Source organism: Equus quagga, chromosome 15, assembly GCF_021613505.1.
Source record: "Equus quagga isolate Etosha38 chromosome 15, UCLA_HA_Equagga_1.0, whole genome shotgun sequence".
Taxonomy (NCBI): Eukaryota; Metazoa; Chordata; class Mammalia; order Perissodactyla; family Equidae; genus Equus; species Equus quagga.
In genome coordinates this window covers 27,384,057-27,402,157 of record NC_060281.1, presented here as the reverse complement: position 1 = coordinate 27,402,157, position 18,101 = coordinate 27,384,057, and the positions used below count along the sequence as shown (strand labels likewise).

Sequence of the window (18,101 nt, the reverse complement as noted above, 5' to 3'; positions counted from 1 at the left end):
AAAAGCACCTCTGGGAAGTTACAAAGTCATTTACACAGTTTGGTGTTGCGTTTGCTTTTTTGTTGTTGAGACGGAAGGCAGAGAAAGAGGTTGAACGTGGGGAAGGCTCAGGGAATACAACCTTATTTAGTAGTCCACAAAATAAATTACCAATTCCGAAATTTATAGAGTGATAAGGAGGAACATTTAAGCTACAATCCCCTCTTCAACCAAGGAGCAACCAGTTTAAGCAAGCGAACACAATACACGTTGCCTCCGGGCCCACAGCGACATGCAGGTGCATCTCTTGCAAGTTCAAGGGATGGTTCAGTCTTGCAACACTTCCCCCTGGTTAATGTACAGGTGAGTCCCCCTCACTCAGAAATGCTAATCAGTAGCACTTAACTTCTCCTTTGGTACCGCTTTTTTAAAGTCACACCTGCTCCTGAACGGGAGCAGTCCACTGGAGATCCACAAACCTAAAATGATGTAAAATCTCGAATATGAGCCCTGCAATACTGCTTGAGAGGTTAAAATGGCTGCTAGAACCTCATACAATACTTAAAATCAGACCACAGCAGCAGTTTTAACCATCAATGGCATTTTATTTTTGGAAGTTTCTATGTATTACATAGGTATTAACTTCCTTTCTCTCGCCCACCCTCTAGCCCCAAATCAGAAAGATTTAAAAAAAATAACGTATAAAATCTCTTTTCTAGTTTCTCTAAAGTCTTAGGTTAAAAAAACTTAAGTGATGGCTATCCTTTGTGAGAATACTGCTTTTTAAGGAGAATTCAGTCTGTTCTTATGCTCACTATAGATTTCTACTCCTTCCTGGGGAAAAAATGGTCAATGTTTCTGCTTCCTTTTAATAAATTCATTTCTCTATTATTACACATTATCATTCCCCACTTGACACCTTCTTAGAAACTTGATTATTGGATGCATTTTTCATTTGGCAAAAATTCAATGTGGTTTTGTGTGGGATGTCTAAGTGTCAGAAACAGCAGTGTTGATGTTCTTGTTTTTGAGAGGGAAAATATATAGCGAGATGCATACATTCCCTGGAAGAACAAATGCAGGAGACTGAAATAAGGTATGCAGAGTTAAGAAGGCTGATAGACACTACTTGATTCTGAATTCTGTGGCTGTCAGCCACCAGACTGCAGCATAGCCCAGAATGTAAATCCCTGCAGGAAGAAGTTTGGAAACGCATTGCAAAATGACGGCATTGACTTCATTTTGTTCCAAGTGTGTCGGAGCAGTATGGGTCATTTGCAGGGAGCAGTAACCTGCGAACGATCATGTATGGACATTTCTGCAAATGCTCTGTCAATCTAGGCACCGGAGGAAGAGACCAGCAGCATCTTATTAAAATACACTTCCACCTCTAACTCACCCAAGACCCCAGGCCTCCTTAGCGCCGCAGTTTACAAGGCCAAAATAAAGTTTAGAGTCCTGTGTCATTCTGGGTCATCTGGAAGCTGGTTCGCTGGGGCCATCTCAGAAGACCTGTGTGTGCCCAAGGGAACAGCAAGTCTACCCAGAAGGGTATGCCTTAATGATCTTCACATCATCCACGGGGCGGTCCTGGGAGTTTGTTTCCACCATTCCTACTCGATTCACCATTCCTATACCCTGGCACACACGGCCAAAAATGGTGTGTTTGCCGTCAAGCCACTGGGTGGGAGCTAGGGTCACAAAGAACTGGCTGCCATTGGTGTCTGGCCCTGCATTGGCCATTGCGAGAATTCCAGCCCCTGGTGGGAAAAAGGAAAAGAGGAAAGAGTATGAATAACCCATACAGCTCCAGCTTTCATTCCCAGGATGGTGTAGTGATGAAAAGAAGCAAGACTTTGTTCTGGCCTCTATCATCAACCACTGACATGGATAACCTTTCCCCCAGGGCAGGCTCTGCCCTTGCACAAACCCCATTACCGCACCCTGATGACCTCATCTTCCTTGCAGTCTCTATCCCTACGATCCCTGCTAACTGCTGGACCATGTTCCCAGTTGCCCCTAAAATCCAACAAGGTCTCCTGCTGCCTTGAGGAAGTTTTTGCTTTCCTATAGTTTATAATGGCGACATTCAATGAGGAGTTTGCGTCTAGGTCACTCAGACCAGCTCTCTGAATTGCCCAGGACTCTGAAGGAGGTGCCGCTTTCCCCAATCCGCCAGGGCTCTTTGTGGCGCCGCAGCTGGGAAGCTACATGGCACCATGCCAGCGTCAAGCATTCACCCTGAATCACAGCCAAAATAGTGAGCTTTTAAAACCCACTCCCCCTTCCCACCCCATCCAGCCAGATTACATACTTACCCGTGAATTTCAAGTCTGGATGAAGTTCATCTTCAAACTGCTTGCCATAGATAGATGCACCACCTCGACCTGCCAGATTAGAAGACGAGCAACCAATCAGCCAGTCCCAGATTCTACCTCTTAGCAAGAAATATGGCCCAGGGTAAAGGACTTCTTGGAGTACAGGAAAGGAAAAGGCAGTGAGCACGCCTAGCCCCCTGCGAGGTATACTGCAACCACACAGCCCAGCAGCAGCATCAAGCACTGACACAGCTCATTCAAATCACTGGTTTCATTCAAGTAAGACGTCTCTTTTCAAAATAACACCAAGTGCTTTTTCCTGCTTATTAAAGTAATATATGGTCACTGTCAAAAATGTAGAAAACACAGAACATTTTATCAAGAGAACATTAAAGTCCCCTGTAATCTAACCATTTAGAGATAACCACCATTCATGGTTTGATGTGTTAAGAAGTTTCTTTATTTATAACTTTTTTCTTTTTTGCTGAGGAAAATTCACCCTGAGCTAACATCTGTGCCAGTCTTCCTCTATTTTATATGTGGGTCACTGCCACAGCATGGCTTGATGAGCGGTGTAGGTCCATGCCCAGACTGAACCTGGGCCGCCCAAGCAGAGCCCACTGAACTTAACCACTAGGCTACACGGCCGGCCCCAATTTTTAACATTTTTATGAGTATTTTAGACAAGAGTGCCCCAAGCCCTAATTCTGTGCCTATCACAGACACTGGTAATCAGTCAGCATTCTTCTCTGCTGAGCTTAGATTTGCCTCTGAATCCTTACCAACCTAGAACTCCAGGCAGCCATTTTTAATGGATCAAAGATGGCATAAGAATTGAAACCTATTTGCTGTCCTTAACCTAGATGAAGGAAAATAAAATTCATTTAAGTCAAAGATACTCAGCTTAAGGAGAAACAGGGACAGTGCTAAGTGGCAATGTGACAGAGAGAAATAATATTATAGCAGGCAGAGTCCATAGAGAGGAAAGGTAGTATAGCGTAAGGAGAATGGGAAGAAATACACAATCAGGAATGATTTGCTAGCATCATCGCCACCACACGTTATTTATATTATGTCCAGAAGAGTGTGGTGCTGTGCTGGGCACTCAGGTTTTGTTCTTAGAGCAAAATGATACATTAAATATGGATTTTCCCCTAGGAAAAAATGTCCTAATAGGAGGTAACTCTCTTGGCTAAATAAGCAATTAGTTAGTCAACCATATGTCTTGCTGAACTACTTTGGTTTCTCCAAGTTGACCAGCCAAGACAAAACAGCCCGGAACACAGTGAACATTGGATTTACCAGCTTGCCCTGCTTGCCTGGCAGCCAGGAAACAGCCCAGACGCAAGGAGCTCCCCTCCTAAGCCTGCTGTGAAAGTACCAAGTTAAAAGCACCATGTCCACTCTGAGGCCCCTGGCCCCGCTAAGGTGTTCCCATGGTAAAAATCCTTTGCTTTACCCTTTAGGATGCTCCAACACAGGGAGCCTGTCACAACCCTGGGGTCCAGGAGAAAATACTGTTCTCATGCAAAGAGGAATGGGGGTGAATCCTAAAAGACTTGGGGAAACCTCTACCTGGCCCAGGCTACCTATGCTTCTGGAAAATTACTGAACTACCAAATTATGTAAAAATTCATTCCAAAAATTCCAATCTGCCAGTATACTTCCAAACAGCAATTATATAACCAATATGTTCCCTCTGACTACACAGTCAAGCTTCCTGGCCTGAGCTTGTGGGGAAGGGGTGGTTAGTGCAAGTGCTAGGGTTCAAGACCAGAGAGGAGAAAGAGCTGCGCGGGCAAACTGAGGTCAAGCCCTCCTTCTAGGGCCTGCGTGAGCAAGCTGAGGATGAAGTTCAGTAGTGCGCTGTCCATCCTTGGGCTGAGCCTTGGAAGTATGAGCCTGCAAGCTGAGGGCTGCCAGAACGAAACCTCAAGGCCCCTGCCCTCCACGAACTGAAACCCATTACACAAATGGCACAAGAAACAAGAAGAGGGTTACAGAATAGGCCAGGCAAGGGACACAGAAGAAGCCTGGGGTCTTAAACAATCAGAAGGAGACATGACGAAAGAGCACGGAGGCCCCTTTTTACTCACTAGGCATAGTGTGACCAACGGCAACTAATTTGGGCCTCTACAGCACCATTTCCTCATAAAATGTCATCTTTTCATAACCTAATTCAGCTCAGTAGGGTTTGCAGCAAAATGTCAGAAAGACAAATAATTCTAATGAAAACATTCCTTTGGGCATGTGGGACAGGGGAGAGATGGCAGGGGGACGGCAGCTGATGAAAGACTTCTCCAGTGCAGAGCAGGCTACACAGATGTCAATGACCACTGACAAAGTTGACAATTTGGAAGCTCTGCAGTCTAAGACTTGCTGTGTGTCCGACAGGCACAGACCTGTTTTCTAAACTCTCTACTCTCAAAGTTCTTTTACTCTTCTGTCCTCTCTTTTAAACATATATTCAATGTATTTAATATTTCAGACACACAAAAGGTACAAAGATAATATGACAAACAACTGTGCACCCTCCCCTTAAGAAGTAAAGGGTAATGGGGCCAGTCGGGTGGCACAGCGGTTCAGTTCACACGTTCTGCTTCGGCGGCCCAGGGTTCGCAGGTTCAGATCCCAGGTGCGGACATGGCACTGCTTGGCAAGCCACGCTGTGCTAGGTGTCCCACATATAAAGTAGAGGAAGATGGGCACAGATGTTAGCTCAGGGCCAGTCTTCCTCAGCAAAAAAGAGGAGGACCGGTGGCAGATGTTAGCTCAGGGCTAATCTTCTTCAAACAAAAAAAAGAAGTAAAGGGCGACAAATCCAGTCGAAGATGCCATGCACCCATCTGCATCCCTCTCCTCCCCCACACTTTCCCACGCGCTAAAAACTGCTACCAAGAATCACATTTTCCTCTCAGGTAATCACTATTTTGACCAGAAGTTTGTCATTTCTATGCATTTTCTTTTTTACTACATACGTATGCATGCCTAAAAAAAGCATTGTTGTTTTGCATGTTTTTAGGTTTATATAAATGGTATTACACTGTACGGATTCTTCTGCAATGAGCTTTCTTGGCTTACCACTGCAAATGAACTCATCTGTCTCGTTCCACGCAGCCCTCTGCAGGATTCACCCCACTGTGTGATCACACACCAATCTTATCTTTTCTCTCGTCGATGAGTATTTAAGATCTTTCCAGTGTTTCTGCTATGATAAACCATGCTGCCATAACCACTCTTATACTGTCTCCCAAACACAGTGCAGCAGCTCTCAGGGGCTACGCCTCATGGGGGACACGCACGATCAGTTTATGAACATTTCACTATCACTAGATTTTTCCGAGTATCTTGCCCAAAGTGGCCCCGACGTGCATCTACCCATGGTGCTCTCTCTCACTTTTACTGCTCTAGGTCCTTTTGCCACACTTTCTAACGTTTGTCAGTCTGAGAGGTGTCCGATCTCTTGTGGTGTTTTCGCCTGCTTTCCCTGAACTGCTACTTGTCCCCACTGCTCCCATGCCACAGCTGATGGGACCATGGATTAACATCCAGCCCCAAATCAGTGACAGGTGGGCCAGTGACCCATAAGGAGGCCCACATGAAAGTTCTGCCTGGGGCGCCTGACACCAGAAGGCGACAGACCACACCAATGAAAGCCTGCCTTCCGGCCAGAGAGCCTCCAACAGACACTGCAGGTGAGCTACCCTCTGCGCACTTCCAAACCCCTCCACAGCCTGCCCCAACCTCAGAGGCAGGAAGGCAGGTACTGATCAGTCCCTTCTGCAGCCAGGGGTGGCCAGACGACCCAGTTCTGACTAACTGACATAAACAGAAGACTGCTGATTAGAGCTTCTGGGAAAGCTATCACTTTCTGATAAAAAGGGACAAACATACTCCTTTGTCTTTCACACACAGCTCTTTCCCTATCTTCCTTCTTTGAAGGTAGAGGTGATGTCATGAGCAGCAGCAGCCATCTTGCAACCATAAGACAAGTTTGAGATCAAAGGCCAACACGCTAAGGATGGGAATCAAAAGGCAGCAAGCATCCCAAATTGATACAATCACTTTGCTAGTAATAGAGTAGGAAGGGGAAACTGGCTAGTGGAGCTGCTGTTGGATTACCAGGGCACACGCCAGATACTAGATCTAACAGGAAACAAAGCTACAGTTCTCTAAGAAGGCCTGCAGTTTTTAAAATGGAGTCCTCTCTTCCTCACTTGCTTGTGGGGTCAAAGAGGATCTGGATTTCAGTTCCGACTCCACCACTCACTAGCTGAGTAACCTTAAGTAAGATACTTACCCTCTCTCTAAGCCTCAGTTTCCTTGTCTATAAAATAGGAATAGCAGTAGTACTTACATCTCACAGGACTGTTATGAGAATTAAATGAGATACTGCATGGAAACCATGTAGTACGTAACAGGAAGCAACAACGAAAGCTTCCAACCGGTCTCCTTGCTTCCAGCCTTGCCTCCCCCTTTCCACACCAGTCTATTCTCCACCTGGAAGCCAGAGGGATCCTTTTGAAACAAATCTCCCCACGGCAGTCCTCTGCTCAAAATCCTCCAGTGACACTTCATCACACTAGGGACAAAATCCAAAGTCTTTGCCACAGCTTCCAAGACTCTCCATGGTGTGGTGCTCTGCTCCCCTCTAAGTGCTCTCCTCCCCCTCACTCACCTGCTTCAGCCACACTGGCCGCTATGCTGTTTCTTGCCGAGCACACTGGTCTAAAGCTGCCAAGGGCTGTTGCCTCTGGAGTGTCCTCGCCCTGACAGTCTCACGGCTCACTACTTCACAGAAGCCTGTTCAAATGCCACCATATCAAAGTCTTCCCTGGTCGTCCTATCCAAAACAGCACCTCCCTCACTCTCTATTCTGTGGTCTCAACCAGGGGTGACTGTGCCTGCTGGGGACATTGGGGACAATGTGTGGAGACAGTTTTGATTGTCACACTTAGAGGTTCTACTGGCATCTAGCGGGTAGAGGTCAGGGATATAGCTAAACATCTTACACTGCACAGGATAGCCCCCACCACAAGGAACTATGCAGCCCAAATGGCCATAGTGCCAAGGCTGGGGATGTGCGCTCCATGCCCTCATACCACCTTATTTCCTCTTGGTCATTTGTCACAGCCTGCAGGCCACTGCATACTTGTTTGTCCATTGTCTCTCCCATCAGAAAGAGAGCTCCACGAGGGCTTTCCTAATGACTATTGTATCCCCAGCTCTTAGAACAACGCCTGGACTGTGGTAGGAGTCCAACAGACAGTCGTTAAATGAATTAACAACCAAAATAAATAAGAAATAACCACACTTTTTTGAGCTATTGTGTGCCAAGCCCACGCTAACCATTTTACAAACATGAGCTCATTTACTACCCACAACAAAGCCAGGAGGTGCACATAACCACACTCCCCACTTATAAATAAGAAGGCTCAGCAAGGTTACATAACTTGTCTACCTTTAGTAAGTGTTACTGTGAAGTCAAGATTCAACCACAAGGCCACCAGGCTCCACAAACCCTGCTGTTCACCCCCACAGTTCACTGCCTTGCAATATACCACAGCTGGATTAAATTTCCTCACATATTTTTCTTATCCCAGTCCCAAATGGTCCCTGAATGATGCCAGATCAGACCTGCACTCCTGTCCGGGAGTCTCTGTGAACGGGCCCGCTCTTACCCCCGTGCTATCTCCCACTACCCTGTGCACTCTGCCCCAAACTGCTCCTTTACTGTTCCCCACATAGGCAGTTCGGGGGCCCCAGAAGTCCCATCTTGTGCATTTGTCCTGGGCAGGGAGAGGTGGCTGGGTTATCACAGAGCCAGTCCAGTGTGTGAGACATGATGCCTAGGGTGGTGGGCTCTCCTTCACACCCTGTCACTCACGCCTCCACTCTGCACTTCTTCCTAAATTGAAAATGCCCTTCTCTGTACCTCCCAAGAGTTAAAATTCTACATTCCTTTCAAGGCCCACCTCAAAATACACCTTCATCCCATTCTAAACCCGCTCCACTGTACTTTTTCTCTTATTATGAATTATTCCAACCCATCTTATATACATAATCCATAGCATACCACATACATTTGCATATTTATTATATTATTACTTTCTAGATATTTCTTCTAATGAATATCTTGTTTTCCCGGCAGTGCAGAGAGCTCTGCAAGGAAAAGAAAACTGCCTTGGCTTCTAATACTTCTAGTACTTGGCTTAAGTACTCCTCACAGGCCTTAGAATAGCAAAAGATGCCCAGCAGACTCTTAGCAAATATTCATCAAATGAACAAAATTAACAATGAGCTTGCTGTTCAATACGTTAAATTTCAGGTGTTCCTGGGGCTACCAAGAGGAGAGGAGAAATCAGAGTGAGGGTGATGCACAGCGTGATCAGCACATAATCACTCACCGCCACCACGGCAGCGGCTGAGCACTGTGAGGCTAAGTGCGGAGCACGAGAGGTGAGAGGAAGAGCCTTACAGGATGCCAGGTCTTCCAAGGAGAGGACGAGAAGGAGCTCGCAGGGACAGATAACAGAGACTCAGAGGGCTAAGGCCAGCACAGTGCTAGGACAATAGGGAAATTTAAAAGAAGAAAAATGGTTTAAAATGAAGCAGGAAGTCAAAAACCAAGCAGGTTTTTGAGTTGAGAAAACATCTGGCAAAGACATCAGAAAGACTATGGAAAGAATAGCTCCAGAGTGGTCAGACTGAGGGACAGCCAGGGATGGAAATGGGACACTGACTTGCTGAAGAGCCCAGGATGTCAAATGCTGCTCATCTGAGGTGTTTAGCAAAAAAGTGTTACCTAGTCAGCTGGCAGTTCATACCAGTGACCCAGGAGGGCCTAACACCTTTGTGCTTTCCACCACAGACCTGCCAGCCGGCTTAGCTCAGTCATTAATTATACTCAATGCTGGATGCAATTATTTGGAAATCTTTTGAGTGATTCAATTTCATTAAAATTACATCATGGAAATGTGACATTATGAAGGATTGTGAACCAATTACAGAAATATAGGGAAGCTCTGACATGAGCAACTCACATTTGAGCCACTTCCAATTCTTGTCCACTAATCATGGATTCTCTCAGTTCACTGGTGTTATGAATGAAAATTTTATCACATAACAATGACAGAAAGGAAGAAAACAGGAAGGAAGTATATCCAAGCACCGACAGGACACTTTCAGATAAAGAAAGTGGAGTGAAGCAGGGTAAGACTCTGCCTGCAATACCTGATGACGCAAACACAAAAAATTCCAATTTTTTCTAAGGCAAAAACTCAGGGGCCAGCCCGGGGGCATAGTGGTTGAGTTTGTACACTCCATGTCAGCAGCCCAGAGTTTGTGGGTTTGGATCCTGGGCGTGGACCTACACACTGGTCATCAAGCCATGCTGTGGCAGCATCCCACATAGAAGGAAAGAGGAAGATTGGCACAGATGTTAGCTCAAGGACAATCTTCTTCACACACACAAAAAAGTCAGCAGCATCAACCAAGTAAGAAAAAGGAGACAAACTTACTCCCAAAATTCTGAAAAGAGATAGCCAAGGAAATAAATAGGAGATTCTTCTGCCTGTCCTCCTTAAAAGTAGTGACTGGGAACGGGGAGTGTCACCCAGATAATTCTCTCAAACACCCTCCAATTTTGAGAAGCCAACAGAGGGAGTGGGTGAGTAGCCCTGAGAAAGTTCAGGAGAAGCCCTTGGGGGCAGAAACCCGCAGCCACCAGGAGCACTCGGGGGTGGTAGGGCAGGCTGCCAGCACTGGGCATCTTAGGGGAGCAGGGCAGCACTGGGCCATGATGGGGTTCAGGACATGCAACCTTGGCACATCAGCTATTGCAAGCTAAAGAAATCTGAGAAATGGCAGGTGCAGGAAGGACTTTCTGACCTTCCCCTGAAGCAGGTCCTAAGAGCCTCATGTGAGAGGTGCCCTCCCCAGACCTGGAGGAAAAAGAACATCCTTACCACCAAGACAGAGGGACATCAGGAGGAACTGGAATGAACAGGCCTTGCTAAGTTTCCCCCACTTCACTACACTTAACTAACGTCCCTTTTGTCCTATCACATTTTCCCACAACCATCCACTCTTCAGCAAACCTAGCATAAAGACGCTCAGATGTACGTGCTTCTTCAGGAGTTCATTTCCATATAAAGGCTCCAGTGTCATGTAAAACTTGTATTAAATACATTTTTCTTTTTTTAAAGATTTCATTTTTCCTTTTTCTCCCCAAAGCCCCCCGGTATATAGTTGTATATTTTTAGTTGTGGGTCCTTCTAGTTGTGGCATGTGGGATGCCACCTCAGCACGGCTTGATGAGCGGTGCCATGTCTGTGCCCAGGATTCGAACCAGCGAAACCGTGGGCCGCCAAAGCAGAGCACGTGAACTTAAACATTCGGCCACGGGGCCAGCCCCCTGTATTAAATACACTTACATGATTTTTCTCTCATTCATCTGTCTTTACAAGAGACCCAGCTGAGAAAGAAAAGGGTAGGAGGATCTTTTTCCTCTGCCACAGCTACACTCAGGGGACTACCCAGAGCTGAGGGTGGTGGCAGAGGAACACCACCAGCTGGTGGAGGGGGCTCTGGGACAGAGCTCTGATGGAGCCTGCGAAAACAGAACAGAGGCTAGCCCTTCCACAAGGGGCTCACTCAGCATGAGCTGAACTTGTGTTCTCTCCCACACCCTCTTCAGGCTAGAGTAAAATGGAGAGAAAAAACCTCAGCATTTGGAGTAGGAAAGACAACTGGTCCCACATGGGGGGGAAGAAACAAAGAGAATCCACTCACACTGTACCTGAGCAAATAAAAGGGAAGGACTTCATAGATGCTGACATTAAGCCTGAACGAGATGAAAAGAAATGGCACAGAAACTATGCAAACATAACACAACGAATGGAAGGAGAGAAGGAAAGGAGGAATGGAAAAAAACACCCCTCAGGAACTCAGTCTGGGAGAAAACACAAGACAAAAACATAAATCAACAGAGTAAGGTGAAAAGATTCCAGAGCTAACGAAACAAATTGAGAGCCAAATGACACCAATACAGCACTAATGAATTACAGCAGTAAAGAATAGGACAGACAGGACTAAACACTGTATACGGCAAGGAAAACTCTGAGATCACTTCAGTAGACGCAGGAAAAAATGGAAAAACATCATCTCACACACTCAAAAGAAATGTGATGGATACGAAGGCAAAGGTGATGAAACAAACCATAACTAGCTTCCCAAAACAGAAAGTCCAATAAGTCTAACAGAGAAAACAGTCAGAAATACGAATCAAAAAATTTTCCCTGAATTGAAGGAGGGAGTAAATCTGGCCTCAGTACTCTCCAAAGCCATGTTAAAACCATAAGGTGATGGAACAAAAAAGATCCGAGGGAATGAGTGTGGACTAAGAATAGCAAACCCAGTCACGGTATTTTTCAAGTATAAAGGCAACAGGCAGACATTCTCCAACATGAATGAGTTCAAAAATATAACACCCTCCAGCCCTTCCAATAAAAACCACTCAACAAGAAATCCTGCCCTCTAGCATGGGAAGAGAGAAGCCCAGCGGTGAGCACTGAACCCTCTGACATGTAGAACCCATGCCGTAGCTGAGGGCCTGAAGCAGGTAGAGTGGAAAGTGTTATAATCTCTGACAAGGGAAAAACAGAACAACAAACACTGGGAGTGAGGGAAGGGAAGACAGGAAGTACTAATTGCCTCATCTTTCATAGCAGGAAGTCAACTTTTCTGTTAAATATATACATAATTAAATATAATACTTTTTTAAAATAATAGTATGCATGACATAGCCTATTCTTCTGAAATTATTTCCACTTAGCTAGTTATCCATCCATCCATCCACCCTTTTAACTAGATATCAGAGAAGAAAGACGTTTAGAATAATGGCCACCAAAAGTTAATAGTAATCATTTCTGAGAGATGGGATATTGGGGGAATATAATTAATGGTGGTCATGAATCTTTATAAGGTATGCTCATGGGTGATTTTTTGTTCTTTTTTCTACTTTCCTATATAGTGTGTATTGTGAAAGGTGCACATATACATTGAAAAAATGGAATCTCTCTGGTCATAAAGGAAAAAGGACAATTGAGAATGACAAAAAAGGGACCAGCCCCGTGGCTGAGTGATTAAGTTCACGCACTCTGCTTTGGCAGCCCAGGGTTTTGGGGCTGGAAGGGTTTTGGTTTTGGTTTGGAGCCTGGGCGCAGACCTAGCACCACTCATCAGACCATGCTGAGGCAGCATCCCACATAGCACAATCAGAAGGACCTACAACTAAAATATACAATTATGTACTGGGGGAGTTTGGGGAGAAGAAGAGGAGAAAAAAAAAAGATTGGCAACAGATGTTAGCTCAGGTGCCACTCTTTAAGGAAAAAGAAATAAAAACAGAGAATGACAAAAAAGAACAAGATGAGAAAAGACTGCCACAGAGAGAACCAAGCTTATTTAAAGGCAAAAGAGCAGAAGGAGGAATGAACAGAGAGAAAAAGCAAACTGAGAAGCAAGGGCCCTTGTAACTAATAAGTGTTAGCATCCATCAATTTCACTAATAAATCCTAGCTAAATAATGACAACTCCCACATTCACACCTCCACCTCAGACCTTTCCTTGAACTGCATACTCACGTCCAACTACTTATTCAATGTCTCTATTTGAAGGTCCGACAAGTATTTCAAACATAATGTGTCCAAAACCAAAACCAAATTCTTGATCTTTCCCATTTCCCTAAATTCAAGTCAAAAACCTTGAAGTCATCCTTGACCATCTCTCTCTCTCACACACCTGCCCATCCCCCCAAGTCAAGCTCAGCAAATCTCAATGGCTCTATTTCTATCAAAACATAACCTGAATTCAGTCACTTCTCACCACCTTCTCTACTATCAGCCTAGTCCGACCACGTATTTCTAGACTGGGTGACTCCAGCAGCCTTCTAACTAGTTCCCGGTTCCCACTCTTGCCCCCACATCTCTCCAAACAGCAGCCAGAGCGATCTTTTCAGAGTACAGGTCAGATCACGTTACTCCTTTGCTCAAAAATCTGTAATGGCTCCCATCTTATTCAGAATAAAACCCAAGGTCTCTACCGTGTCCCATAAGGTCCTAGATGATCTGCTACACAGGCTCCCATCTCAGGGCCCCTGGGCCTGCTCTTCCCCCAGTCACCCAGTCACAGGGTTCACCGCCTTATTCCGTTCAGACCTCTGCTCCAATAACATCTTCTCAGAGAGGACTTCCCTGATCGTTCTACTAAACTCACATTCCCACACCTGTTTCCTGTCTTAATGAGAGCAGACGTTTTTCCCTTTGTTCACAGCTATAGTCCGAGTTTAGAAGAGTATCTGACACAAAGCAGGTGCTCTATATTTGTTAAATGAATGGATCAGTGAAAGAATCCAACATTTTTTCTCAAAACATTGCATTAGAAACCAATATTGTCTCAATAAAAAAAAATAGAGAGACAAAAAAAAAAGCGCAAGTGGTTGTGCCCAGACAACTTGGCAGGGTCAGGAGTAACCTGGTCCTCTAGTTCCTCTGCCTCAGAAGGAGGCCGAAGGCAATGCCTCTCTCCTGGCCTGGAGCCTCAGGACATTCCCACACCTGCATCCCTATCTGCCGGTAGAGGCCTCAGCTGTATAGGGCTGCAGCCCCCCTCAGGGGAAGTGCTATGGTGGTGCCCGCATAAGACATTACGCAACTTATACACAGTAAAACACTCATTTATTTTGCATCTTCATTCTTAAAAAAAAAATTGCAAATGTCGTCTTTCTGATAGTCTGATTATCAGACTACTCTATGGATTAATATAATTCAGGCAAATATTATTTGCTCTTAATAAACAACACATGGAAGTTATGAGAAACTTATAGAGCCCAGGAATCAAGGTCGGTTTCTGGTCCATTCCATTTCTGGTCAATTCCCACGTGTGTATTAGGGTGAGGGTATGTGGTAGGAAGGGCAGAAATCAACCAAGCCAGTCCCTGGTATGTGGACGAGAGCTCTGGCTGCTTTATAGTTAGTTAGGACAGAATGAGACTTCAGAAATTAATGTTGGCTTAACTGTACCTGTCCCTGTTGGGTCACCTCCCTGGATCATGAAGTCTTTGATGATTCTGTGGAATTTGGTGCCATTGTAGTAACCTCGACGAGCCAACTCAGCAAAGTTCTTACAGGTCTTTGGCGCATGCTTCCAGTACAGCTCCAGTACAATGATCCCCATGCTGCAGCGGGAGAAGACAGCAGAGCTCCAGTCAAGAACAAGGTCACAGAGGGCAGGAACATTATGGGACTGCTCCACAACTCTTCATTTTCAAGCTTATAAGTCATGAAATTGTGATCATGCTCAGCTAAGGAAAACTACACAATGCAAATAACATAGCCACAGATATCCTGTTTGAGTAAAACATGCAGGGGCTGCCAGGACTTCTTTCAAGCAAAATAACAACCGTGGACAACTCAAAATGCTAATACCTTACATATAAAAAAATCACCAATCATCTGAAATTCTAATACCTTATATATAAAAATCATCAATCATCTGAAACCCAACCAAATTAGGGAAAAAAATTTACACTTAATTTGTAAATTTGAAAAAAAGGAGGACATTAAAATATCGAGGTGCATATTTATTTACACATGGCTAAGTTTCTGGGTGAGGGTGGAAACCGGGTAAATGGGTGACAGAAAGATTTTCAATAAATATCTTTTTTAAATATTTGTATTTTTGAACCATGTAAATGCAGTACTTATTCGTAAAATTTGGTTTTTTTTAAAGATTGGCACCTGAGCTAACAACTGTTGCCAATCCTTTTTATTTTTTCTGCTTTTTCTCCCCAAACCCACCCAGTACATAGCTGTATATCTTTTTTGCTGTGGGTCCTTCTAGTTGTGGCATGTGGGATGCCACCTCAACGTGGCCTGACAAGCAGTGCCATGTCTGCGCCCAGGATCCGAACCAGCAAAACCCTGGGCCTCCGAAGAGGAGAGTGCGAACTTAACCACTCAGCCACGGGGCCAGCCCCACGTAAAAATTTTTAATGAAAATAAAAGTTTGCATGTTTAGGAGGGGTGCAACAAAGGCAAACCTGATTATCTCAAACTCACTCAATGTGATGGGCAACCCCCCGAACTCAACTACTGCTAAGGAAAAGAAAGAAGTAAAAGACCAAGACACGTACCTTCCTCTCCGCTCCACCCTCACCTAGATTTTAAGCTCCAAGAATGTGAGAAGTGAATCAACTCTGTATAGCCCAAATACCCAGCATTCTATAAATACATGTGGTATGTGCTAGAACACTGCTTTCTAAAAGCCTTTCTACCAGCAATTTATCCCTCACGCTACTAACACTCAACACAGATTAACAATTACTCTGCAAGGCACCGCTCTCACTGCTCTTCCCCTCACTGAGGTTACATTCTGGTGGATATTTGTAAAATACAGGGAGTAACTTTTTGGACTGACAATCAGGAAGTATCTATATGAGTCTGAAATGTGCATACCTTTCAATTCAGCAATTTCAACTCCTATCTATTCTACAGAAAACTAACCAAAGCACTTAAGGATACAATATGTACAAGGATGTTCATTCCAGTATTTGTCATACAAAAAACAAGAAGCAATTTAAATGTCCTTCAAAGAGGGAATGACTAAAATATGAAATGTCCATACTACAGGGGGCTGCACGTGTTAGTGAACGAAAGAAGAGCAAATTACAGGAAAAACATATATACAGTATGATCATATGATCCTATTTGTTAAAAAATAGAACACAAAAGAGAGAGATGTTTCTATGTACATAGAAAAAGATCTGGAAGGTCATCCAACAAACTATTAACAGTGTTTTTACGTGGAGCAGTGGCTTTCACTTCTCATTCTATACTCTTCTACACTGCTTGGATTTAAATTTCAACTTATTTTGTAATTTAGAAAAAAAGGGTAACAGCTGAGTTCAGGAATTACGTTCAAGTTGGGGCCCGAAGAAAGAGAATTTTGCCATATAAGAAGCTGGGGAATGGGGCCAGCCGGTGGCTGAGTGGTTAAGTTCACGTGCTCTGCTTTGGTGATCCAGGTTTTCACTGGTTCGAAACCTGGGCACAGACATGGCACCGTTCATCAAACCATGCTGAGGCGGCGTCCCACATGCCACAACCAGAAGGACCCACAACTAAAAATACACAACTATGTACCGGGGGGCTTTGGGGAGAAAATGGAAAAATAAAATCTTAAAAAAAAAAAAAAAAAAGAAGCTGGGGAAGATGGCCAGGAAGCAAAAGCAGCATGTGAGAGAACGCTGTGCTCTGGTGGAAGGCAGCACAGAGAAGAACAGAAGGACACAGACAGCGGCTGGACCCTAGCTACCGCTGTGGGAATGGCAGATGCAGCCAGAGAGGTAGATAAAGGCGAGATTAAAAAAAAAAGCACCTTGAATGTCAGCTTACGAAGTTTTATACTGTCGTAGCGGTAAGAAGTTCCTCAAGGTGACTTGTCCTTCCTTGGAAAGACCACTTTGAACTTTTTCCAAAGAGGCAATGGAACGAACGGGGCGAAAGGACCTAGCATGTGAGGTGCAAAGATCCGGCTCCCATTGAGGTTCCCCTACTTACTAGCTGTGTGGCCTTGGTCAAACCACTTAATCTGTAAATTCTGGCATTTTCCTTGCTAAAATTGGAGAGAAAGTAGGATAATACCTACATGATCTGAGTTGCTACGAGGATTAACTAAACGTGATGCTATACATCAGGGGCACGGCACTAGCTGTCTGGTGCTCAATCACATCGTTCTCCTATCACTCTGACAGCGGGGGACACGTGCCTCTTCCTGGGTTCTAACCATTTCTTTAGACGACTGTACTACTCATCACGTTAAAGCGTCCATGTCTGCCTCCCTCGCGTACTGTAAGCTCCCAGCGGCCAGGCCGTGTGTATCTTAGCCACCTGCGCATCCTCAGATTCCAGACCCTAAGTCCCCGGCCTGTGGACTCCACACACGCCGGCTGGATGAATGAATGAGGCGGGAGGAGGATACACAGGCAGCTGTCGCTCACGTCTCAGCGCGAGTCTGCGCGGAGCTCGGGCGCGGGCGGCGGCCCCCGCTCAGCCCTCGGGCTGCCCCTCCGCCGCCGCTCCACGCCGCTCCAGGGAGGCCGGCCGACCGGGGGACCGAGCCCCACGGCCAAGCCCGGGCTCCGCGTCGCCTCCCAGCCCAGCCCTAGAGGCCGACCCCCTTCACCTGGTCTCCAAGTATACGTTGGGCGGCTGCCAGGAGTCTGGCGGGATGGCCGCCATAGCGAAGCCAGCGGAATCCTTCTCTAGCAGTCGCTACTTCCGGCGTCGATGCTCTGGGGACCCGCCGCCGAAGCGCACACTTCCGGCCCCCGGCGCTCTACCGTTTGGATGCCGGGATTTGGGTGATTGGGTCAAGGAAGAGGAAGGACAGTTCCTCCAAAAAAAAAAAAAGGCGAAAAAAGGGCCAGCTGCAGGAACGGAGAAAAGTGCAAGCTCTGTTAGAGGCGGTCTCCAAGTGGGGAAACCTCGCCACGCTCCGGATGATCTAATTGGTTCATATGGGCGTGGAAGGCGGGAACAACCAACAGATCTGCACTCCGGTTGGAGTTATGTCCTAACTTTAAATCCGAAGAATTTCCTAGTCCCACAATAGGACAGGCACCGAAAGCGGGAGGCGGAGAATGAAAGAAAATAGAGATGAGGGATGCCAGTAACTAGCTTTTGTAAGGTTCTCTACACCTTACATGGCGCTTACACCTTATTTTATCTACTTGACAAAGCA

The 18,101-nt window shown here is 45.5% G+C and overlaps 1 protein-coding gene across 1 annotated transcript; it reads right to left on the bottom strand.

Moving 5' to 3' along the window:
• Positions 1–559: 559 nt before the first annotated feature.
• On the bottom strand, positions 560–17,745 carry PPIL1 (peptidylprolyl isomerase like 1). Its single transcript, XM_046641333.1, has 4 exons — positions 17,544–17,745; positions 14,381–14,535; positions 2,298–2,366; positions 560–1,739 (listed from the first exon to the last, which is right to left on the bottom strand). Exons 1-4 carry the CDS (start codon positions 17,597–17,599, stop codon positions 1,519–1,521), a joined length of 501 nt encoding a protein of 166 aa, XP_046497289.1. The 5' UTR covers positions 17,600–17,745; the 3' UTR covers positions 560–1,518.
• Positions 17,746–18,101: the final 356 nt, after the last annotated feature.